This window comes from Saccostrea echinata, unplaced genomic scaffold (genome assembly GCF_033153115.1).
Source record: "Saccostrea echinata isolate AGI-Se365-2 ecotype Australia unplaced genomic scaffold, CSIRO_AGI_Sech_v1 ptg000056l, whole genome shotgun sequence".
Taxonomy (NCBI): Eukaryota; Metazoa; Mollusca; class Bivalvia; order Ostreida; family Ostreidae; genus Saccostrea; species Saccostrea echinata.
Window position 1 is genome coordinate 11,067,501 of NW_026889805.1, and position 24,778 is coordinate 11,092,278.

The 24,778-nt window shown below is 33.0% G+C and overlaps 1 protein-coding gene across 1 annotated transcript in view; it reads right to left on the reverse strand.

Annotated features, from left to right (window-relative positions):
- Positions 1 to 24,778, reverse strand: part of LOC133173363 (uncharacterized) — a 64,880-nt gene that overhangs the window by 38,640 nt on the left and 1,462 nt on the right. The window contains exons 2-24 of the mRNA XM_061308344.1: positions 19,557 to 19,697; positions 17,054 to 17,287; positions 16,358 to 16,417; positions 15,799 to 15,887; positions 15,206 to 15,298; positions 14,933 to 15,025; positions 14,328 to 14,448; positions 13,968 to 14,037; positions 13,101 to 13,314; positions 12,865 to 12,970; positions 12,471 to 12,622; positions 10,719 to 10,821; positions 10,235 to 10,341; positions 10,011 to 10,090; positions 9,749 to 9,803; positions 9,550 to 9,661; positions 8,767 to 8,929; positions 8,334 to 8,485; positions 7,917 to 8,079; positions 7,546 to 7,674; positions 7,226 to 7,386; positions 6,871 to 7,019; positions 6,092 to 6,141 (exon numbers count right to left, since the gene is read on the reverse strand). Of these exons, the coding sequence (XP_061164328.1) occupies positions 6,092 to 6,141; positions 6,871 to 7,019; positions 7,226 to 7,386; positions 7,546 to 7,674; positions 7,917 to 8,079; positions 8,334 to 8,485; positions 8,767 to 8,929; positions 9,550 to 9,661; positions 9,749 to 9,803; positions 10,011 to 10,090; positions 10,235 to 10,341; positions 10,719 to 10,821; positions 12,471 to 12,622; positions 12,865 to 12,970; positions 13,101 to 13,314; positions 13,968 to 14,037; positions 14,328 to 14,448; positions 14,933 to 15,025; positions 15,206 to 15,298; positions 15,799 to 15,887; positions 16,358 to 16,417; positions 17,054 to 17,287; positions 19,557 to 19,697 (2,797 nt within the window). The remainder of the gene's footprint in view (positions 1 to 6,091; positions 6,142 to 6,870; positions 7,020 to 7,225; positions 7,387 to 7,545; positions 7,675 to 7,916; positions 8,080 to 8,333; positions 8,486 to 8,766; positions 8,930 to 9,549; positions 9,662 to 9,748; positions 9,804 to 10,010; positions 10,091 to 10,234; positions 10,342 to 10,718; positions 10,822 to 12,470; positions 12,623 to 12,864; positions 12,971 to 13,100; positions 13,315 to 13,967; positions 14,038 to 14,327; positions 14,449 to 14,932; positions 15,026 to 15,205; positions 15,299 to 15,798; positions 15,888 to 16,357; positions 16,418 to 17,053; positions 17,288 to 19,556; positions 19,698 to 24,778) is intronic.

Consider the following 24,778-nt stretch of genomic DNA (forward strand, 5'->3'; position numbering starts at 1 on the left):
AACACTGCATAAATGAACTTTGCTTACTCTCGGGTTTTTAATACTAGGGCCTGCGTTATGTCATAAAATTATTGCGTTATTGCATAAAATTAACCTACTTATTAAAGAAGATTTGTTTCAGTTTAAAATTTCTTCAAGAATACTACTGAACTAAAGAAAAAAAAAACCCAAGAGTTTGCAGACAAAAATTATGCCGTCTGCTGATAAAGGGAAGTCAATATTGGTATGTAGCAGCACAAAGGTTGAACCGCTAGCCTTAAAAATTCCGGATTCATAATCATTAGCGCGATTTCACTTGGTACATACTTACCATTTAAAATGAACACATAAACACGCCACATATTTCTGATCAATTAATATTGAGATTCGAAAATTACTCAGTTATTGGAAACAAACCCAATAATACTGAAAAATATAACTGTCCACACTCTTAAAACAATAAATTCCCATTTACAATACAGCCATTATTTATGTGTCCTATTATACAATCAATCCACAAATGAATAAGGCTTGTGTCCCCCACATTTCAGATGTGAACTTCAGACTTTGCAGTGACTCCTTTTTAACATGTGTGTATGTGTCTGTAACCCGCAGTGGTTATTTATCAGATAATAATATTGATATCGGTCTATACCTTGGGATAGGAGGAACACACAGCAAAAGGAGGGACCGGTAACCTTAAACTGTTAAAGGTGATCAGAATCTTAACAGTGTTGACCTTTGAGATTCCAGGATGCTTAAACTTGTGATAGTTTGTTTGAGACGATTTCAAAATATCATAAATCATAAAACTAATCAGTAACAAGCAACTGCATGTTAAACATTCTAACTTTGTGAAAAATAAAACCATGATTTTAATTAATTCACAATTATAATTAAATCTGAAAAATACGAAATTCAGTTTCGTATTATTCATGCTCAATTTCTCCATTTGTAGAAAATCTAAAACTCAACAAAGAACACAATAATCAATGTTTCATTCAGAGTAAAAGTGCCGGTCTAACCCAGTTTATGGACCATCATTGCATGCATGTTGCATATTGCATGCATGCAGAAGCAATTATTATTCTAGTGCAAGATTTTTGTTGTTCTAGTGCCATTTTTTCGTTTGGGTTTCTTTTATAACATTTTTTCTAGTGGGGGGGGGGGGGTACGTGACATTTTTACATTTTTCAATTTTTTCGTGTTGTAGGTCATAGCCTTGTATATATATCTACTCAGAAGATCATACTGTACTCTCTGATATAGAGGACCAGTAGTTGCTTTTTTTTTTATCTTTGTACTTTACAGTTTTTTTATTTTTAATTTTAAACCAAATCAAGTTTTAAGGACAAAACCACGTATATTTTTTCCTATCATCATGTTTTAAACTTAGAATTTACCGGAAAGCAGTAAATACAAAATTTACAAAATTGTGTTGTAAATAAAATTTTATATTTACTGCCACCCGGCAAAGAAGATGGGCGAACCAGCCAAGAAGAAAGCCAAGGATTTTTCTTTACAAGTGGGTCTTCGCTCCATATTTTTTTTTAAATACACAAACTCCGTGTCTTTCCGAGAAATATTTGAAGTCCAAAGGTTGTTATGAGTTGTGTGGAATAGCGTGTCGAGGAATAAAGGAAGAAAAAAGTGTGTAAGGTTCAACGGAAAAGAACTCTTACTTCGGATTTTTAACGCTTGGGCCCAATCCTAAAAAAAAAAAAAAATTTTTTACCATGGAATAATTTTTTTCTGGGAGAGTTTTTCCAGAGAAGTTTTATATGTCATAATTTCATGCCGTTCAGTAATTAATAATTTAGAACGTTACTCTAAATAATTTAGTTCACTATTTATACATTTGAAGCTATATATTCATTTTGCACGCCTTGTTTGACTGTCTGACACACGACAGTATCATATATAGACAATCGACGACGCTTATGGTTTCTCATGAGAAGGAGGAATGGGAGGCTGGGTTTTGACAGAAGATAAAGTAAGATTAAGTAAACCGAGATTATCAAATCCATTGGTGTGTTGATCATTGTAGCATTTCCTGAATTAAAAAGAAAACCACTTATCTTTTTTTATATACAAAAATCGTCCATACTACATGTTTTAATAGTACTCCCGCTTGAAACGTGTGTGTGTGTGGGGGGGGGGGGGAGGGGTCATATGGTGATGGGGGTGTACGTCCGTACTTCCTTCCGTGTGTACGTCCGTATCACTTGGGGTAGCCATCCCTTATCCGCAACTCCTCTTACACCAATGAATGTAATTTACTGAAACTTTCACCAAATCTTTATTACACATGGGCATTGTACGTTTCCGTCGGACAGATATTTGGTGTTTGCCATAGCAAAAGATGGACACTGCCATTCTTTCTGTAATATTCGGGGTACCTATCTCATCTCTTATCCGTAACTCCTCCTGTGTCGCTGAATAAAGTTTAACGAGACTTTCACAGAATGCCATTTTGCATCTCCTATTTTACATATTTCCATCGGTCAGCTTTTGGGGGTTTTCCAAAGCAATACAAGGATACTGACATTCTTCCTGTAATACTGGGGGTACCCATCCGCAACTCCTCCTACACCACTGAATAAAATTCATTGAGACTTCATAGAATCTTTACAAAGTGTCCTTGTGCATCTTCTATTTCATGTTTTGATTGGACAGATTTTGGGGATAGCCATAGAAAAACTTGGACTTTGTCATTATACTCATGTGGAAGCGGGGGTATCGTCTTGTGAGCTCTGTGCTCACGGTGCCTCTAGTTTGATAAGAACAGGATTCGTGGTTCATCGACTCAACACGAAGGACACGTGCTAAATTGTAAATTTAATACAAAATTTAAAACATAAAAACTTATTTAGTTTTATTTTACTCCAATACATGTATAATAAATTCAGAATTTAGAACATAGCAGACACGTGAGGAAATATCCATTTTTAGAAGTCACGGGCTAAGCGATTTGATTTTGCAATATATGTGTGCAAGGCCGTAGATGTGATCGCATTCCCCTCAAAATATACATTATTGTAATAAAGAATAATTCGGAAACAAGTGATCCATTTCTGAAACTAAGTAAAATTCATTGTTCATTTGTTTAAGGTAGTGCTTTTAGAACTTCGTATATTAAATGAATTATTAAGTACCTGAGTATGTGTAAAATGAATTCAAGAAAGCACCAAAACCCACCAAAATAGTATCCATTTACACACATATACATGTATATAACAAATCTGGCTTAGGGAGGGGGTACATAACCCGGACCCTTCCTTCGACCCCCCCCCCCTTTGCGGAAACCTGGTGTGTAACATTGTATTAATCTTTTCAATATTCTATAGATGCACCATAGTATACAATTTTTGTCGTATGTGATGGTCCTTACTGAAGGTGTCTGTCACAGGGAAAGAGAAGGAGGAAGAGCAATCAGCAAAGTTTCCATATATCTATAAATCAACAAATACGTTGATTTATGAATATATAGCTTACATGTATGTTTTTAATTTGCTCCACAATAATTCATTTATTTGATTAGACATATATGAAGATAATTATGACAATTTATCAGATTCTACCTTTCACATGTCACACCTTGCGCAACGTTTTATTCAGGGACTCATGTACCAGAGAGTCCATGTGATTTTTGTGTGTGTGTGTTTTTTTTAACAAACAAGTTTAAAAGGATCAACGATTGCAAATTATTGACCAATCATGATTGTGTCTTCTTTGGATCAAATATGCGCAGGTCCTTGATTAATCTATTGACCTACAACAAGTGCAGTTGAGGATACCTGTACCTACTGAACTCTTTAAGTCATGTGGGATGTGAAAATAAAATATAAACAGACTTATCTCCTACCGGTAACCGGGTATCCCCGGTTGTTACACTGTAGACCTATTGCCAAGTAGGTATAGCTATATAGATAACTGTCAGCGAGGCAGGTCAGATCGCCATAAGAAATAATTAAAGCGAAATGTTCGTTAGGCTAGATGTGTTTTCAGAAAATTATCAAATTACGAATTTCTGGCGTGTTCCATTATAATAAATCTTTCTACCTTCATCTCCGAGCTAAAATTTATCCTTAATATTTGAGAAAAGTGGGAAATGAAAAAATGTCAAAACTTTGATCAAGAAAAAGCAGAATAGAAATATAAGAAAGCAAAATGATCACCGGTGTTGTCAGTTCTTGCTCTGTGATAAATGTAGTGATTGCAAATCGAACACACCCGGGAAAACGTAACAATATTGGAGCTTCTGTTTATGCTCACAAATACAGATTACGAAGAATGATGTCATTTTCATGTAAGCTGTAATCATTAAACTGGAGGTATTTTCAAAATAAATTCAAAATTGTAACACACACACACCATTGCAAGTGCATCTATATATGCCCCTTTAAATGATGAAAAATATACTACTTTGATTTAATTAAAACATCCTAAGGTGTTATGAAACATAAATGACATTTGACCTCAAAACATGTCATTAACTCTGACAAAAAATGTTTGATATCCTAAAATATGAAATTTTTCATGCAGTTTAATAGATAGGATTTATGAATAAGATTGCAGTTATAAACACACTGTAACTATGTCTCTTTTAATTGGGGAGGAGGGAGGGGAGGGTAATAGGAAGGGTCAATTTTTTCAAATAAATCCAAAGCAAATGCCATTTTTCAGTCTATGTTTTATAAAATATAGTCCATAATTCTTCCCAAGAAATAATTCCTGGATCTGCCCTTGAAGTCCAAATCTATGATCCTGTAAGATAAAGTGGACACTGCTCTAGATTGGCTTCATATGAACAACACCAAAGATCTACTTTGTGAAATTTTATCTTCAAGAAAAAGATATCACAGTCAACAGAATTTACAAAAATAAAAAATATATCATACTGAACAACCTTCAAAACAACAATATATAAATCTTATCAAATATATATAATTATGGAATATTTGGACGGGACTGATAATACTAGTGTACAAAAGTGTCACTTTAAAATTGTCTTCTCTCTCTCTATTTGGTTCTATTTGGTTTACTTTTACCAAAACCAAATTTACTGACAATACTAATCAGTACTATATATTTAATATTAAAAAAAAAAAAGACAATAAAAAAAAAAACAAAAACAGGTATCATTGTTCATGTGTTTGCAAACTGAAACAATGAGAATTCCAGAAAATAGTTTATCTGTAAGCATCAAAAAGTATTTGCATGAAACAGAACTGAGACAATGTGGGTAATTTTTCATCCAAAAATGTAAAACTATTGGTATTATCATTGCAAACTTTCAACAAAAAAACCCCACATATCACAGCATTTCTCCACTCCCTGTCTGAAAAACAATGCTGAGAGGTAATGTCCTATTGCAGAAAAGCTGATGATACATCATTTATATGTATCATCATATACAAGGAGAAAAATGCAAATAAAAAGCTTAAATCTGTCATTCCAAACCGCTTATATTGTATATACAAATATTCTATTATATATAATAGAAATATTCAAAAAGTTTGATACCAGAACAAAATTTATCATGAGAAAGTGAATTAAAATTATTGTGCATCAAAAACTGTTTTTTTCCCCAAAGAGTAAAGGAGGGCAGTTGATGAGTACAGATTGTCTAAGGGTAATTTAAGGAAATTAAGAGAAAACTCAAACATCACATGGATTAGGTCTACAATTCACACAAAGAACTGAGATTTTGCTATTCAAACTGAGTAACTAAATAGTGTATTCAATTATTTTTCCATTCAGAATATTGCTTTAAATTTTCATAAACAATTATTAATTTGTAAATGCTCCCAAAAGACTTAAGGCAAAAACTGAAATTAAAAAATACTGCAGATCAAGTTGTCAATTGATTTCAAATTTCACTCAATAAAAACATCTATCAAATTCACATAAACACAGAACACATAATCTTTGTTCATGTATTCAACAGTTTCCATGGCAGCATGAGATTATGACAGAATTCTGCATATCTGGAGAGTTTATATTTCTAATGTGATGTCAAATGAATCATCTTTATTCCTCTTCATAGACTTGGGTTTGGGGATGGAGGGAGGTTCCTGTATTGGGGACCATTTCAGCATTTGATAATCACTGGGGCCGCCTCGATCAATCTCTTTTATTTTTGTTTTCTCATGTCTTAACCTGCAAAAAATGAAATAGAAACTAAAATTGCTTCATTGAAAAGCTTGCAAAATACTTAGAAGTTGATTCATTGCAAAGTTAACATTTCAAAAGTGAAGCTTAATGAGACACTTCTGATGGATAAAAATGTTTACAAACAGTCTGACTATACTAACAGTCTGATTTCATAATCCTAAGATGTAATACAGCTGATATAATGTAACACATTTGCTATAATATAACACAACTGATAGAACATCACACAACTGATTGTAATGTAACACAGCTGACATAATGCTACACAGCTGATATAATGTTACATAGCTGGTGTAACATCACACAGTTGATATTATGTATCACAGCTGATACAATGTAAAAATAGCTAATATAATGTAACACAGCTGATATAACATCACATAACTGATATAACACCAACTGATATAATGTTACACAGTTGATGTAACGTCACACAACTGATATAATATCACACAGCTGAAATAATGTAACACAGCTGATATAACATCACATAGCTGATATGACGTAACACAGCTGATATGTTGTCACACAGTTGATATAATGTAACACAGCTGATATAATGTAACACAGCTGATATAACATAACACAACCGATATAACATCACACAACTGATATAACATCAAACAGCTGAAATAATGTAACACATCTGCTATAATGTAACACATCTGCTATAACATAACACAACTGATATAACATCACACAGCTGATATTTACCATTTTCCTTTGTAGGCTTTTGCTTGTTCCTCTGTGAGAGATTCATCTTTCAGGATGCTTTGGAGTTTGTGAAGTTCTTTAGCAATTGTGTCATCATCAATGTAAAACTGCTCTTTCTTAAATGTGAACTGGGGAGTCTTCAAATGACCCTGTATACAGAAAATATAAACTTACACTATAAATATATGATTAAAGAAAGTGTATAATTTACTAATATACAAGCTATACTTTGATTGTGGAAAAGATTTGCCTTATTTAATCCGAGGTTTAAGACTTTTACTGCATTTACCAATATGCCATATGAAAACTGCAAAAAATTTCTTAAAATATACAGAATTATTTCTATTAGTCATACATTTTCTCCTTCATGGATAATCTGTTGAGTATTCTTTTTCTCTTCAATCACTGGGTGAGACGGAAGACTCATAGGGTCAATGAGCACATCGTATGGAACCATTGGATGGCGGTACGTTGAAGGTTTATAAATATCCCAGGGGTCAGGCTGACCAAATGTGCCTAGTCAAAAACAGACAGATTGGTATGAAAAAACAGGTTGACCAAATCTGCGTAGTCAAAAGCAGACATTTGTTAGTAAGTTTTCTTTCTTCTTTTAAGTTCTATACAATTTAGTTAATAAATACATTACTCCTTAATTGTTTTAGTAAGTAGTCTTACCAATGTAGTCCCCGTCAAAGTTCCAGAGTCGTACCGTACAGTCTGTGGAAGCCGTCATCAGAAGTTTATGTTTTTCCATCAGCTCCATACAAGTTATACTGTCTATATGACCACGCCAACTGTGAATCACTACAAGAGAAATTTAACTTCAATAAGGTGGCAGTTTTAAGGTATCTTATCCCCTAATTTTGAATGCAAATACATGTATATCTTATAAAGTGTGAAATTTTGAGTATAGAAATCACAAAATTAAAGAGGAAAAAGACCACTAACAGAAACAAATGTCAGCTACATTGTAATTTTTAAGATTTACAAGAGTTATTAAATTAGATGAAATTTTAACAGATAGCCAGTGGTTTGATTTTACATACATTCTGGAGGATCATCCTCAGATGCCATCAAACAATAACCAGAGATATCGAACAGGAAGAGGAAACCGTAGCTGTCTCCTACAATTAGCATGATTTCATCTTCATTTCCATCCGATGTGTCGGTGATTGCCATTGTGCTGATCATAGCGCCCTTAGTCGTGGACTGTAAAGAAGATTTACTGAGGAATACTCAATCATTCAAGAATTCTCCATGGGAAAGACTTATGAACAGATCAGAAAACTTTTTAAAATTGAAATTACTTAAAGTAAAAACTAAAATAAATGGTGCCTCTACTAACATGAACAATATTTTATTTTTATATGTAGATAAAATTAATTTTCATACACACTTTACTTATTTCCCCTATATCTTACTTAATAGACTAGATTTATGTTTTTGATAGCAGTTGTACTTACTCCTGGGAACTGTGCCATGAGGGTTCCCCCCTGGAAGACATTCCAGAAGTGGATGTGAGCACGAGGTCCACTGGCAATGAGAGAGGCAGCATCCTTATTGTAAGCTCGGCTCTGTATAAACAGCAGCTTATTGATACTCAGGTCCCCATCCACTGTAGGATTATATGCACCAACATAAAATTGAAGGACAATCATAAAAGGCAAAAATGCATATGAATGCATAAAAAGTACCTATTTTGAAAATATTAATAAAAATTCTTCATAAAAAAAAGTATTAAAATTAATCTATTTAAACCAATTGCTTTTGTGTTGATCTTCTTATAACTTTAACACAATGTATCCCAAAGTTAAGTAATTATTTTTTGATGATGAGGCTTATATGACTAGTTAATACCCTGTAGTTAAGTAATTATTTCTTGATGATGAGGCTTACATGACTGATCCTCGTAATTACTGGGTACTGGGGCTGATAGATGACAGAAGATGTGACCAGATACCATGTTCCACACAATGATTTCACCGTCGTATCCAGAGGTTGCCAGCAGATTGGGGGGACACTGAGCCACTGACAAGATATCTTCCTTATGGCCATCTTTCTGCAGAAACAAACCATAAATTCTAATATTCTTTTTTGCTTAAATGTTCATACACTCTACTAAAAGAGTCTTCATATGGATAAAATATTAACAAGATGTGTTTGTGAAACACCAACGCCCCCATATGGCAGCTTTTGACCAAGGTTTGTTTTTCAAAAGTAGGTCAAACTGCAAGGTCAAGATCATGAAGTCAAAAATGTTGGTACCCAAAGAAAGGTCACAAGGAATACACATGTAATTTATTATCAAATCAGTGGAATCATTAGATTTTGTGGTGGCTCAATTTTCATGGAAGTCGTGGGTACCTCTCATCCACGAATTAACATCCTCCACAAATTAATAAACTATGGTTACAAAGTCATATTTCCCTTTGTAGGTGTAAGAGAATACACAAATTACATCCCCATGAACCTTTTGAATTTATGCAATCCATGAAAATTGGTCCCCACGAATTTTAATGACTGCACAGTATGAAAGCCCTAGCACTAACCATTTAAAATTCATGGCCTAGTTGAAAGTTTTTGCAGAAAACAGAGAGAGAGAGACAAAAGACGGAGCGCCCAAAAACTACATTGTTTATGCCCCCTAATCTCCGGGCATAAAAAGCTAATTCCACTTACTAAATCATCAGACCAGTTTGGATTGGGATGTTGTACATGATGGATGTTGACATCAGTGACTGAATCAGAGTAAATGTTTATTCTTTTGTCCCAGCCAACAGACACTACATATCTAAAACAAAGCACAGAACAAAAATGATAGGTATGTAGAATTTCACATATTAATTAAATGGATTTTCTTTTGATATCTGATACCCACCTGTTTCTATTCATCTCTACATAGGTGATGTCACAAATCTCATCATTATCTTCCTCTGTAAACAAGTATTATTTAAATAAGCAACCAATAAAAAGTAATATCTTGGATAAAATTTTCAATATTTCTTTTCTAAAGGTGAACATCCAAACTGTCCATTTTGGAGATGATTAATCCTCTAAGTGAGTATATATATATATATATATATATATATATATATATAAATTATCTTTTGCTTCATTAATCTATAACAATAGTTGCTTACCTTTTTTGAGGACCTTCAGACAATGCCCATTGTTATAGTTCCAGATTTTGAGGATCCCATCCCTACCTCCCGTAATTAACCTGCAAGGAAAATTTGTTCAGCTGTTAAATAAATACAAAACTTTCCATGCACATTGTCATAAACAATTTTGAAGTCCATTAAAGAATATACATGTATGTGCAACATTTAAGATTATTTCACAGTGTATGTATTCTCAAGCTTACCTTCTTCCTGTGTTGTCAAAGGTCATACAAGTAATGGCTGAATCTCCGTGGGCATCCCCATATTCAAAAATGGGGGTTCCTGTCTCCAGGTCCCACAGCTTGATTACCTGTTAAACAGACAAACATACAGACCATGTCAGTTTTCAACATTGTTTAAAAATACATGTACACGTAATGAATGTCTTATGGAACTCTAATTCTGGCTCTACAAAAATGGGCTTCTTCCTAATCGTTAAAATAAAGAACTGTAGATTCCTAAACATCTGCAAGGAATTTATTATCACATAATTTCACAAGAAGCATCGCTTGCAAATAAAATTTCTCCCTAAATTTTATATCACTGAATGCATATAAAAACACCTGATTAACAGTTCACTCAGGAATTCATTTTGTTGCAATTTGACATTGAGAAGTCATTTTGCCATATTAAAAACTAGTGTAAAATAAAGAATCTATAGTAGATCATTGTTAAGTGAATACTTACTGAGCTCTCTGAGCAAGTGATGACTTGTTTAAAACTAGGATTGAATCGTACACACGTCACCGGTTCTTTGTGAGTGATTGTTATGTCTGCATGCTTTGTTGGTCTACAAAAAAGTTATCATTTAATTTAATTTCTAAGTACAATTTTAACTGAATAATCAACATTTAAACTTCTTGAGAAGTAGCAATTTTATGAATACATGAACATCAAAATCAATATGACTGACTGACTAATATTGACATGCAAAGAAGGCCACAACTTGTCATTAGATGAAATTATAATCATGATAATTTAGGTTAGGCTACTAAATAAAAATACATATATTGAGTATTCTGACATTTGTATCAAATTGAGTTTAATCAGTAAAATGTGTCTGTAAATGCCTCATCAAATCTTCTCCATGATACATAATCTTTACTTAGTGCAAGCTCTATTCAACTGAATGTCTGTACTTCATTCTATTACCTCTTTGCTAAATTACATTTTTTAAAAACACCAAAGGCTTGCAGAAAAAGACATTTACCACAAGCATCAGAAAACATTGACAAAGTTAAAATACTGCAACTGAAAACAAACAAAAAGAAACAATAGAAAACAAAACAAAAATATGACACACTGCTAACACTCAGAGACAGCTAGAAAAGACAGGTTTCTGTGGCTTGAAGCTTAAGAAACATAAATGTATGTGCTAACACAATGTCAAAGCTACACAACTGGACAGGAGAAAAAATAATGGGAGGGGGTTAGTGGAGCTTGAAAGAATAAATTTTCTATATTAATCTTCAGAAGTCTTATATCAATATCATCTACTATTTATTTAAAAGCTCCATTTCACTGTTGTTAATAAAGAGTTTATGCACTTGACATTAAAAGAAAAGTGATGCTAAAAAAGGGGAGGTAAATCTGTGCAGTGTTGGTCTCGGCAGAGTAGCTGGCCTTACCTGCAGAGATTTGCATCCAGTCTTATATAAAACAGACAACATTGTTACTGTCATAACAAACTCAAAACACAGCCTAGAAGATCTACTCAGAGTGTTCTATGTCATTATATGTATACATGTTTCCATTCCACCACACTAATTTTTTATCAGATTAATATAAGTTGACTAATTCAACCCTCAGTAAGTTTGACAAAATGATAAACTCATATCATAGTACATTGTATCAGAATATCAAGGTACGTTTGATATATAAGAGTATATATTTATAAATTGTCTAATTGTCAGTTGGTAAATTAAAAGAGCAACTTGTTAATACAGGTCAAACTTGATTTGCATATCACTGTAACAGTAAGGAGATACATTCTATATATCTCAACATACACTCAGGAAAACAGTTTACTACTGACTGGGTAGACAGAAAGTCATTAAATTATATGTACATGTATAATCGTTTCTATGTCAACCAGGTTTGAAAGTCTGTCATTAACACAGCAGCTTCTGAATCTAGCCACCGTTTACCCACAAACAACTCAGGACAAATCCACATACAAATTACTTACTAACCTACGATTTCTGAAATAAGGAACACTCAAAAATACAATACTTTGGTAATTATTGTAACTTGCATCATTAAATACATTAAGATAGAGCAAATGAAGTCATATGATTTCATGAATTAAAGATATATAAAAATAACTATTTGCAGGAAAATACACTTGTTATAGAAAAATCTACACATCATAGGTAACCATTCTTTAGATTTTCCTGAGCATTTCAGTAAAGAAGAGCTTTTTTTTTCAAATTGCCTTACTTTTGTTTGAGATTGAGAATGGCCATTTGATCTGTTGCTATGGCCATACTCTTGGCAGCACTGGAATAATGGCAGGCTTGGAGATCTCCACGGATTTTGTGACCTTTCGGTCGAACAGTCAGTAGACAATTATGATCTAAAATGTCCCACACCTGGCAAACACATGGAAAAGCAATGAAATTGCAGCAAGTTTGGTAATTAAAATCAAAAATATGGCTTTCTTTTATATGCAATCTATCAATCTTCATAAAAAAATAACAATAAATGGTGATTGTCATATTTGAATAAGATAAAATATCTGAGTCACTAGAAAATCACAGTGTAAGTAATTTCTCTATGTTGATTATCTATTGCTATTGATGAAATGTTTGACATCATGATGATAATGTCTGACCTTGATACATTTGTCTGTAGATAAACTGAACACACGATTCTCTTCATTGGCTATAAACAGGTAAAATATGGGAGCATTATGTCCCCGTAGCATGGCAGTGGGTTTACTAAAAAAAAAAAACATCCAAAGAACAATTACACTTTAGAAAATGTTGCATTTAAATGAAAAGAGTCCCTTTATAGCAGGTATTGCAAATTGTAATTAAGTTTCATTACTGTCACACTAGAATATCTTACTCTGAGACATAAGGATTCCACAGTCGGACTATTCTATCCATGCCTCCTGTTACAATGATGTTTTTATCTTTAGAGAAGTCAAAACACTTGACTCCCTTGTAAACGTAGAACACTTTCTGGTCCGCGTCCAATCTCAGCTTGGCGTTGGTCTTCTTTGCTTTCTCTGTGTAAGAGTTACCTCCCTGGTCCACTCTGGTGCTCCCACTGGTACAACCTATGTATGCAAAATCTCAAATTTAGTAGCATAACTCTGACATTACCTTTACATGACAACAAGGTCAATATTTTTTCCATAGCATGAACATAGCATACATCTGCATCACTGTAGTATGACCTGAATATGAATCAATCAACATCAACTTTATTTTTAGATCTTTTATGTAATAATGTTTAATTTATTCATAAATCTGTAACACAGTCAATTAAAGTAATTACATGTATCTTTACAATCTTCATACCAAAATGTTCTGTCTACAGGTTTGACAAAGCAAGAAACCAAAAAGATCAAAAATCAGGAGAGAGCATAAACGTCATGTAAAAACTTAGCCTACAGCCTGGTCCTCGATCTATAACTACATGTATGATTTCGTACTACTATGTACCATAATTAAGAAAGTTGACTAATTCAAACCTACAATAAAGATTGTGTTTACTTATCAAGATCATAGATTAAGATAGTTTACTATCCATACATAGATTAAAAGATTTTACTATCCATACCTTAGATTAAGAGAGTTTACTTATCCATACCTTAGATAAGAGAGTTTACTATACATACCTATGGCTAAATTACTTATCCTTACCTGGGATAGTTACTAAGATAGTTTACTATTCCATATATACAATATGGATAGTTTTAATCCATACCTATAACTAATGCTGTTTCCTGGTGATTAGAACAGGATATAACTTGACCTATTTCGTGGTAATACTTCAACTGAAATAAAATAAAACAAACTGGAGACTCCAAACTGTAGAAGCAATTCTAAATACTTAACATTTAATTCATATGAACACACATTTAAAATTACCATTATTAATTCAATATAACCACTGACATTAAGTGGGTAATATCATTCACCCTTTTCTCAAACTCAAAAATAGAGTTGATTACCTTTTTTCCAAGCTCAAAAAGATTTGTATTGCAAGGAAAATTCACTTTAGTGAGAGAAAAAAAAAAAAACATAATAAAGATTAAAATTTCTGGGAGATGAAACTTTTCCTGACCTGCTGTACCCAGTCTCCATGAACTTTCCATCGGATAAACTGGATCTTGGATTTAGAGATGGCATCCGACAGACTGATCTCAGCTATAAAGCCCTCCTTACTGGGCAGTTTATTCCAAGTCCTGTAACAATCAAATATAAAATATATCCGGATACACGAGGGTTTGTAATGTTATAAAAAAAAACTAATTTTTTAAGTCTACTAGTCATTGAATGCTTTAAATGCTACAGAAACATTCTGAATTATAGTTGAATGCTTTGAATATTACAGAGATCAGTATTTTGTAGTAAAGTTGAATGTTACAGAAACGAGTACATGTATATTGTAATATACATGTAGCTGAATATAACAGAAACCAATAGTTTGTAGTGTAGTTGAATGTTTTGAATGTTACAGAAACAAGGATTTTGTAGTATAGTTAAATGTCATAGAAAATAGGATTTTGTAGTATAGTTGAATATCACAGCAACCAGTGTTTTGCAGTATGTATAGCTGAATGCTTTAAATGTTACAGAAACCAATATTTTGTAGCATAGTTGAATGTTACAGAAACCAGGATTACGTAGCATAGTTAAAAGCTTAGAGAACTACAGTGCTGTTCATACCTGAGACATTCTCCAACAGAATTTATGACTAGTATGTTGATACACCCATCACTGTCCCCAAATAAAATCAAACATTCATCTGATCCAGTGGCACTGGAATGTAACAGGCAACTTTTACTTATATCTGTGACATTGTGGTTGTGAATTATGACTGCTAGCATCCTAATCAATTTGAGCTTGACAAAAGTCCCCATACTAAAGTTAGATAATAATCACTTTTAACTGAGTTTGATCTTTCTGAAATATAGTTTAAATCTATTAAGTGGCACTTACCAATAATCAAGTTTTAATGGCACTGTCTCCAGACTACTGATTTGACAATATGGTTTATACGAAGAGGAGTCAAAGAACTGAATTTCCCTGTCTCTGTAAACACAAGAATTCATATTACATTGCAAACACAATTCTTTTTTATGATAGACATAAGAATATAACAAGTTTTCTTAAAAATCTTAAAATAATCACAAAATAAACAGAGGGCAATAATTTTTTTCAATAATTACTTATGTAATACTGTTGAATTTCAAAATTAAAATTCTTAAAACATAAAACTAAGAGATATCTGGTAACATGGAACTTGTGAATAATAAATCATTACAGTGAACCACAAACTGTACTTTTAAATATTGTAAATGAACTTTTTTCCACAGGGTCATAATTCTGCAAAATAACAACTTCTATTCAATGATCACATGTAAAATATTACGCGGATTATCGATTGCAACATCTAAAATGAAATTTAAATATGCTGACACAAATTTCTGCAGAAAATCTGTGACCGCATACAGAGCATAAATTAATCCCACGCAAAAAAAAGTATGTCTACAGTATAAGCATGCAGAAGCCACCATTTCTGGGCATCTTACCCAGTTCCAACAAGAACCTTCTTCCACTGAGCCATGATAACAAAATCTGTGATCCATTTAGTCTTCTGTTTGTTCTTGGCCTCAGTGTTCTGTAGAAAATAGATTTCTGTTTGATTCATTTTATCAATTATCATTTATTCTCAGTGAATGTTACCAAATGCACAGTTGCCATATGCTGTCTGTATATGTCTATAATGCAAGACACAGATATCATATATGGATTTTTCATTTATGAAGAAACTAAAGGATAAATGTAATATGGTAAAAAGGGTATCTTATACCAATTTAATTTCTATTTATGCTTTAAAAAATTAACAAAATAAATGAATGAAAAACTGAATACTGGCAAATCAACATCACAATCACTTAAAGCTAGCCTCTACTCTATGTTTACCTGCTGATCAAAAAATTTCTTTGCATTCTGCATGAAAATTCAGATATCACTAGGTGTAATATTACACAAACACTTGTATTAGGAAATCAATACAAGCTGTAAAATTAGGCATTATACATTTAAATGTATCTGATTTCTGTTTCAATTCATTAAATACAAACTTACCACAACATATTTGGTTTCTTTTAGTTCTACATTAGCTCCCCAGAAAGTCACCATTCCATCCTGAAATGAAACAAAGACAACTTAGAACTATTGTAAATCACTTTTTATTTGAGAGATCTTTTAAATTATATTTTCGCATAATTACATGAGATCATCAGCTTGAGAAAAATATAATTCTTGCATACATTTTTATTATTAAAGATTGTAAACAACACTAACCAAAGTTTGTGAAAATTTTGTCTCCTTTACAAATTCCAAATAACTTTCTCACAAATATAAGGTGTCACCAGTACCAACTTATTGAAATGCCAACAAGAGGCCTCAGTGCCATAATGCTCACTGGAGTCATCTTAAACCTTTGATTCCCTATGTTATCCCTATCTTTGACCCTGGGATAGTGACTTGACAGAATCCAATGATGTTTTGTGAAAAGTTTGAATGAAATTGGCCGTGATTATGGAGAAGATGGAAAAATATGAAAAGTTTCCTGCATGATTGACAGATGGATGCATTCTAATCAGGAATACTCACTTGAGCCTTTAGGGAACATACATTCTATAGAGAACAAACATTCAAACCCTGAAAACCTACGAAAAAGCTGTTAAATTTTGACCTGACTTATAACTTTCTGATACATTATGTTTTGACGATTAAATGACATCAAAACTGTTTTAAGTTGAAGTGGTCAAATTTTACCTGACTACATGCTATGAATGTTCCATCCTGGGTGTCTGTGATTTTCAGAATGGGATTTTTATGCTGTGGATTCTGTATCTTGGCGGGTAGATGGAAGTTGACTTCTTTGGATCGGAGGTAGGAGTCCTCTTTTTCAGCATACTCTAACTGCATGTACGTACAAAACTCATCCCACGAAATCACTCCCTCTGACGACCAGTCAATCTTCATAAATAGGGCATCTATCTGGTTCTCCTGATTAACAATAACTTAATAATACACATCTACTCAGCTTCTTAGCAGTTATATGAGAGTCAATATAGAAAATTTTATAATCATTCCTTACCATTTGTTTTATTGCATATGGGTTATCTGCATAACTTTTTGAACATTTGTTTTCCTATCAACTATCTACATATATACATTAAAATACAGCTGAAAGCCAAGGCAAATTGAAATAAAAAAATAAATAAAATTTTAAAGTGCTTTGTATATTTCAAAGGCACACCAATATATGTAGCTGTCAGAAGGAGAATATTAAAAACAAAGAACAAAACAGAATTAATAGTGATTCCATTGAAAAAAGGGCTAAGTGGAAAAGTTATAAAACAAGAACAAAGCTAAGAGTTCTTTTTATACTAAAATTACTTTTCACTATGCAAATTTAAACATAAAAATAATATGGTTAACTGATAAATATATTCTACACAACCTTTAAGCCATTTTAGTCTAATTTGACCAAAACAAAACAAAAAATTAAAAAGAAAAAAAAACAACTCTTGCATACCTAGAAATGTCTACCCACTAATCAATCAAAGCAATGCATAATGGAACAAATCTCACATAAAAAATGAATATCAGGCATACACTTCATGAAAATATACATCCCATAAAAATAGAGACCTCCAACCACAGATAATTCCAACTCTGCATGCATTTGCAAAGGGGATCAACTGATCAACAATTTACCTTGATTACACTAGGTTGTCCTGTGATTCAACATCATTATATATTTAGAGTTTGCAATACCCTCTAAAATGACCTTGACTTTTCACCAATAACCTTGAAATATGGGATTTTAGAGTATCTTTCACAATACTATAGCATTTAAGACCTGATGAACAATATAAATTACCTATTAGACCATACATGTTTGTTAACAACTAATTCTACATAATAAAGAAAAAATAAAACACATTTATACACATATATATATTCAGGGATCGACATTAACGGTTGTCCGATTGCCCGGGACAAGTAAATTCTCAGTTCGGGCAAGCGAAATTGTTGACGTACTTGTCTGATCGGGCAAGTGAATTTTTCTCATACAAATATACATATTTATTTAGTTTACCTTAATTTATAAATAAAACAATAAATTGAACACTTGATTTCTGCCACGGACCTGACTGACAATGTTTTTGCATTCGGAATTCCTTGGTAGCGTTTCTGGATTATACCACTCGTTTTAAAAATCGGGTTCATTATTTTCTTTTGTAGTAAATACGCTCTACGTCTAACAAAATTTTGTTAACTTCTTATTAGGAATTTATTTATTCAAGCATAGCATATAAGTACAGTGTAACACGATGTATCCTGATCAAGATAAGATGTATGTTTTGTAGCAACTATCTTCCTTAAGCGTTGCTTCACAGTTATCTCTGAAAGCACAGTCACAAAAGGATCCTACCGAAAATAATTTTAAAAATAGGAATTTTATGAAAAGGAAACTGAGGGTTATTGTTGCATGGCAGAGTGTGTTAGCAGGCTAAATTTACAAGCACAGTGGTATTCATTTATGTACAAATGCAGCATGTATCGACATTTTTCAGGTAGCTCAACTTGCCAAATTGCCAGTAGTGTACTTGGTCACATTTTTTCTTACCATAACATTTACAGTAATTAATAATTTTCTTTTTAACTTCTTTCCTTATTTTGGACAACCAAGTTTTGCATTCGGACAAGTCAAAGTTTGAGATCACTTGCCCGAAGGGCAAGTTAATCTGAAAGTTAATGTCTATCCCTGTATATTATACATGTATATATATATATATATATATATATATATATATATATATATATATATATATATTGAAATATTAAAAAAAAATCTACTCTACTACTTTTTAAATAGCAAATAAAATATGTATCTAGAATATATAAAAATGTATAATAATAATTCACATTGACTATATATCAGCACTGAAAATAGACTATAAGTAGTACTATTGAAGAAATAAAACTTACAAGTACAACTGTTGTTATTCCTGGGATTCGCTAGTTTCAGTACACAGTAAAACAATAATTATCATGATTTTAAAGATTTTAAATTCTCATAATCCTTGAAAAATAACACATTAATTTAGAGGTGAAAAATTTCATTGATATCATAGTAAAACAGGGTATATGCACCTTTTGATAGCTACTTAACTTTTAGTTTAAGGTCGATCGTTCTTTCTAGAATGAATATTAGCTGACAGAGAGAACTAGTTCCCTACACAGAACCCTTTATCAGCCTGCTTACTTTGTTGCCTTTGATGTAGAGCCTCTGTTTGAGAAGGGCCTTGAACTCCTCCAAATCCAGCTGTCCTGATTGGTTTGCATCAGCCTCAGCAAAGGCCAGCTTCAGCTGCTCCAATGTTTCAATGTTTATCTGCTCCTCAATCTTAAATTTAAAAAAAGACACCAATAATGTATCTGTAAAATTTTGATTTGATTTTAGCCTTTGCTGTTTATTAGGATGAATTTAGTCTCTATGAATCCAATCCCCTAGTGACAACCTGAAAAAAAACTTTTGTTTTTGTTGTCTTTAAAAAAAAAACTAGGTAATAAAATCTTATAATTAAACAAGGAACCACCAAAGTTCACCAAAGAATTTTACATTCCCTATTACTGCAAAATAATCAGTATTTAATGTAAACATCCAGATATATACCTCCAATGTACTACTGAAGGGATCATTTCCTCTGTCAATATGTAAAAGAGTTAGAGAAAAAACATCATCATCAAAAGCTTCAGAGCCTGAATAGGACACAGAAGAATATGATGAACTCTGCAGAAATTCCCAGGATGAAGCCATAACTACATCTTTTTCAGCCATTATAAGATTTAAACATTTATGCTGCTCAGACTTGACTCCAGTCAAGTCAATTATCAACACAATTTATCGCCATTAATTACAGATAACTCAGAATATAGACTTTACCTGTTTTCGTAACTTATTCATCCCTGCAGACCTGGTTCAATACGTTTTACAGGGGGGTGAACAGGTTATATTATCCCTGCACTGCATCTTTCTCAAGCTCAGACCTCACAGTTAAGTACACAGCTACTCATCGAGAGTGGTCATAAATTCATGTAAAAATTGATCTTAAAATAAGGAGAGACCCTCTTCAAGATTAAATGCTCCAAAATTATTATCAAATGGAAGTGGGAGAGTTTAATGGATTGTTGAGAGGCCTTGGCAACACGACACTATGTTGTGACCATTATAACACTGCAGTTGTTTTCCCTTTGTCATAAATTGCTTTTCCAATCTTGTTAATGAAGCGTGCAATAAACCAGGGAAAAGAAATGGCTAGTTCAATAGGAACAAGCCTACCTTTCTTCATTGATTTTGGAAATAACAGGAAGTAACAATTTTTGCCTTTCACAGGAATTATCCACAAACGAAATTAGGTTTGTATGAATGCAATGAAATTTTAGACTGACTAATGGAACAATATGTCATTATCTCCCTTTTTTGAATTTGATTTGAATAATTATATGAAATGGTGACATATACAATAGATTTCATTTTTAATCTAATGAATTTTTAGAGTACTTAAAATGTATCTAAGTCCATAAGATTAGTTATATTTACTTCAGAATCTCTTTTTTTTAATTTTACATATAAGATAAAAAAATCATTGTGCATATTATAGACAGCTGACACACTGATCAATGCAGGTGAGATCATAATCTCCATCCATCTTCTCAAACCTTACAACTTCTCTTACCCTTTCCTTCTTGTTTGTATTTTCCTCCCCTGAATTCTCTACAAACATACTATCCTTCCTCTGAGGGAACACCAGAGGTTTGACCAGTTCCTTGTAATGAATACTTTTCCAGTCCATGTTGTACACTTCTGAGGTACTTTTGATAGTCTTCATTTACAGACTTTCTTCGCAAAACTTACAGGAGTCAGAAATCATCTGAATCCCCTATGGAACTGGTTTCTATGACTTGCTTGTTTAATTATTTATACAATTAACGAACCCTAATTTAATCAAAGAATAGCTACTAGCACTATATGAATAAAAGATGAGAGGTGCAGTTCTCTGACTTACACCTAGTTACATGTCGGCTTTATGAGTAATAACAGTCCATTTGTGTATACATGTACATAGTCAGTCTTTGATATAGATTTGGTTTGTTTTGACTGAGAAGAGAAGAGAAATACAAGTGTATGTCAGTGTCACAACATATGATGACCATAAAGATCACTGTATTTACCAAGTGTTCTTTTTTTTACTGGTACGTATACATGCAATAGGATAATTTTGGGTAAAATGATAGTATATGGCAGAAATTTTTAAGTAAATGCATATAATTGGATATCTAATGAAATAGCTTAAGTTAGGAGCCAAAGAACAGTCTTATATTTCCATCCTTCCCAAAGAAGTACATGCAGACTTTGATCTAGAAATCTGTATGTGGCTCTTCTTTTCATTTATAGAAATTTTGGGACTTTTCTTATAAAGGTTGAAAACTGTAATCTGGAAAATAAAATCCAGTAAGTACGAAAGGATTTTCTTATAAAATATTTTATGACTATGATCAAATAAGTGCACAACTAGGATTCATGATAGGCCCATCTGGAAGTACATGATGCATACTGTAAACCAACTTTTATTCGCCTGCGAGAAATATCTGTGAATTTCACGACCTACTTTAACTTGCAAATATTAATCGCCGCGAACCATTTATTTTGCTATGTGTTAGTAAAGAATGTTTCCTAAGTAGTGAAAATTAAATGCTGCAGACCGATTTCAAACAGACGAATCGCGAATAAAGAAAGATGATGCAAAAAATAGTTGGTTTACAGTATCTACATTTATAGTTTAAGCTATCCAAACATTCATCAAAATGAATCTTCCTTATGTATCATCTTAAAACCAGTGACTTAATTATATATTAATGGGAAAAACAATTTAACTTCTTCAGTGTTGTGCATGTTTATTTCCCTGGCCCAGAACATCAAACAACAGGGATTACTCTAGGTTTGGGGGGAAACTACCCCTTTTGGAGAATTTAGGAATACCCTCTGATATGATGTTTCATACTACATGTACTACATTAATTAACTTGTTCTGAAACAGATTTGGCTTTAAAAGTTGTACAAAGAATAAAAAAAATACTACAAGTAAAACGTACTTGCTTTGTAAAAATTGTGTCTCAACTACAGCAAAGTAAATCTTTATTGCTTAATGGTTATAGAACTAAAAAGAAAAAGAAAAAACAAAAAAAACAAAAACGATGTGTTTGTGAAACACTGATCCCCCCCCCCCCCCCCCCCCCCGTATGGCATTTTATAGCAAAGGTTAAACTTTCACAAATGCAAATGAAATATGTTGGTACCCAAAGTAAGGTCTTGTCTCGAGGAATCTACCTGTAAGATATGAAAGCCCTAGCAAGCAGCAACCATTGAATAGATATGGAAAAGGTTAAAGTTTTTCAAAAGTATGTCAAACATCAAGGTCAAGGTCAAATTGTCAAAATTAACGGTGCCCAAGGAAAAGGCCTTCTCCCAAGAAATACACAGGTGAAATATGAAAGCCGAAGCACCAATCGTTCAAAAGTTATGGCCAAGGTTAAAGTTTTTCAAAAGTAGGTCAAACTCCTAGGTCAAGATCAAAAGGTCAAAGTTGTTGGTATCCGAAGGAAGGTCTTGTCACAAGGATTACACATGTCAAGTTTGAAAGCCCTGGCACCAGTTGTTCAAAAGTGATCGCCAAGTTAAAGTTTGGTAAAATTTTGCAAAAGTGGGTCAAACTCCAAGGTCAAGGTCAAAAGGTCAAATATGGTGGTACCCAAAGAAAGGTTTTGTTACAAGGAATACACATGTGAAATACGAAAGCCATAGCTCCAACCAATCAAAAGCTACGGGTTCTTCGATACGGGGGCATAAAAAGGTCAATTTTTCACCCAGCAAAAGGAGAAAACAAGTTATTCAGGAGAGAATTATCTCTTTGGAAAAATACCTACTTTTAGTAGAAAATATAGTGAATATAGCCTATAATATAAGTCCCTGAATTACATTTATTCCCAGAAAAAAACAAGATTCATGGACATGGAAGATATTGGGAGATTTGTGGGAGTTGCCAAACTCGTTAGTATATTAACTAGGTTCTAGCTAAAACTATCCTGTTAGTATATTTAATTTATGTCCCAGCTAAAACTGTCCAGGGCTAGACAAATAGAAATTTGCAGTACTTGCCCTCGGACAGGTTACAATCGTAAAATTACTTGTCCTACCAAAAACTATGCTTGTCCCACTTTTTTCTTAAATTACACAAAATTAAAGCATCAATATTAAAATTATTTCTTGACTGAGACACTACACGAGGACCAACCTAGATCTAAAATCCCACGGATAAATTTTTGGGGCTAATTTTAAGGAACCTTCTTCCTCAAAATTCTTCAATAAGATCCTCTTTTTTTTTAAAAAATTAATGTGTATTTATTTGATGAAAAATGTGAAAAATAACGAACAGTGATCAGTCTCAAAATACCTACAAACACTACAAATCTGTGAACACTAGACTGCATGTCGATTGAGCTATCTACATCCTGGCTGTGTGATTGCCAGGGAACACCAGTCAGTCAATTTTGATACCACTAACTCGTCTGTATTCACAGTATGAATTTAATATTTGACAACAAAAAAAGGTCTAAAATCCCATTCAACTTTTTTGGCGACATCGGCTAGCTACCATGTTTTACGACTTCTGTATATCTTAACAATACGTTAATCATGGGTAAATTCTAGAGGAGTTCTGACCGAGTATTCGATGTAGTGGTCAACAGCAGTGAAAACAGGTGCTTTGCTGTGATAAATGATACTTTAAAAGTGACAACACAAAAGACATTTGAGTAAATTATTGTTTTTTTTTTTTTGATAATTGGAAAAGCACTTGTCCGCGGGCAGGCGCCACTTATCAAATAACTTGCCCAAAAAACAAAAGTGGTCGTCCTGGGCGTCGGGCAATGCTATTTGTCTAGCCCTGCTGTCTGCTTAATTTACTATAATACATGTATTTGGAGGGGTTTGAAATGAGGGTTAGGACTTTTTGTATTAGGCTTAAAAAAATATGTGTGTTTCCGGTAACCCGGAACTTTTAACCACTGACCTTTCACAGGATGAAACTCTGCCATTCAGTTAACTGAAAGGTGACTGAATGACTGCTGAAAGGTGACTGAATGGCAGAGCTCTGTTATTTTTTTCATCTTCCCAGACCTTTTAGTGACCATTCAGTTGACTGACAGGTATAGTTTTATCCTGTGTTTACTTCTTATTCCAAATCTGGATTTTGAACTCAGTGTACTGGTACTTTTGTTTACTAGTACAGTTTTCTCATGCTGCAGTCAATAAAATGCATGTCTCAGTCTCTCAGTCACCTTAAAAACTTGCATCTATACAAGTGTTTTAAAGAGTATACCACTTTCGTTGTATATATGTATGTATATATGACAAAAAAAAAGTGT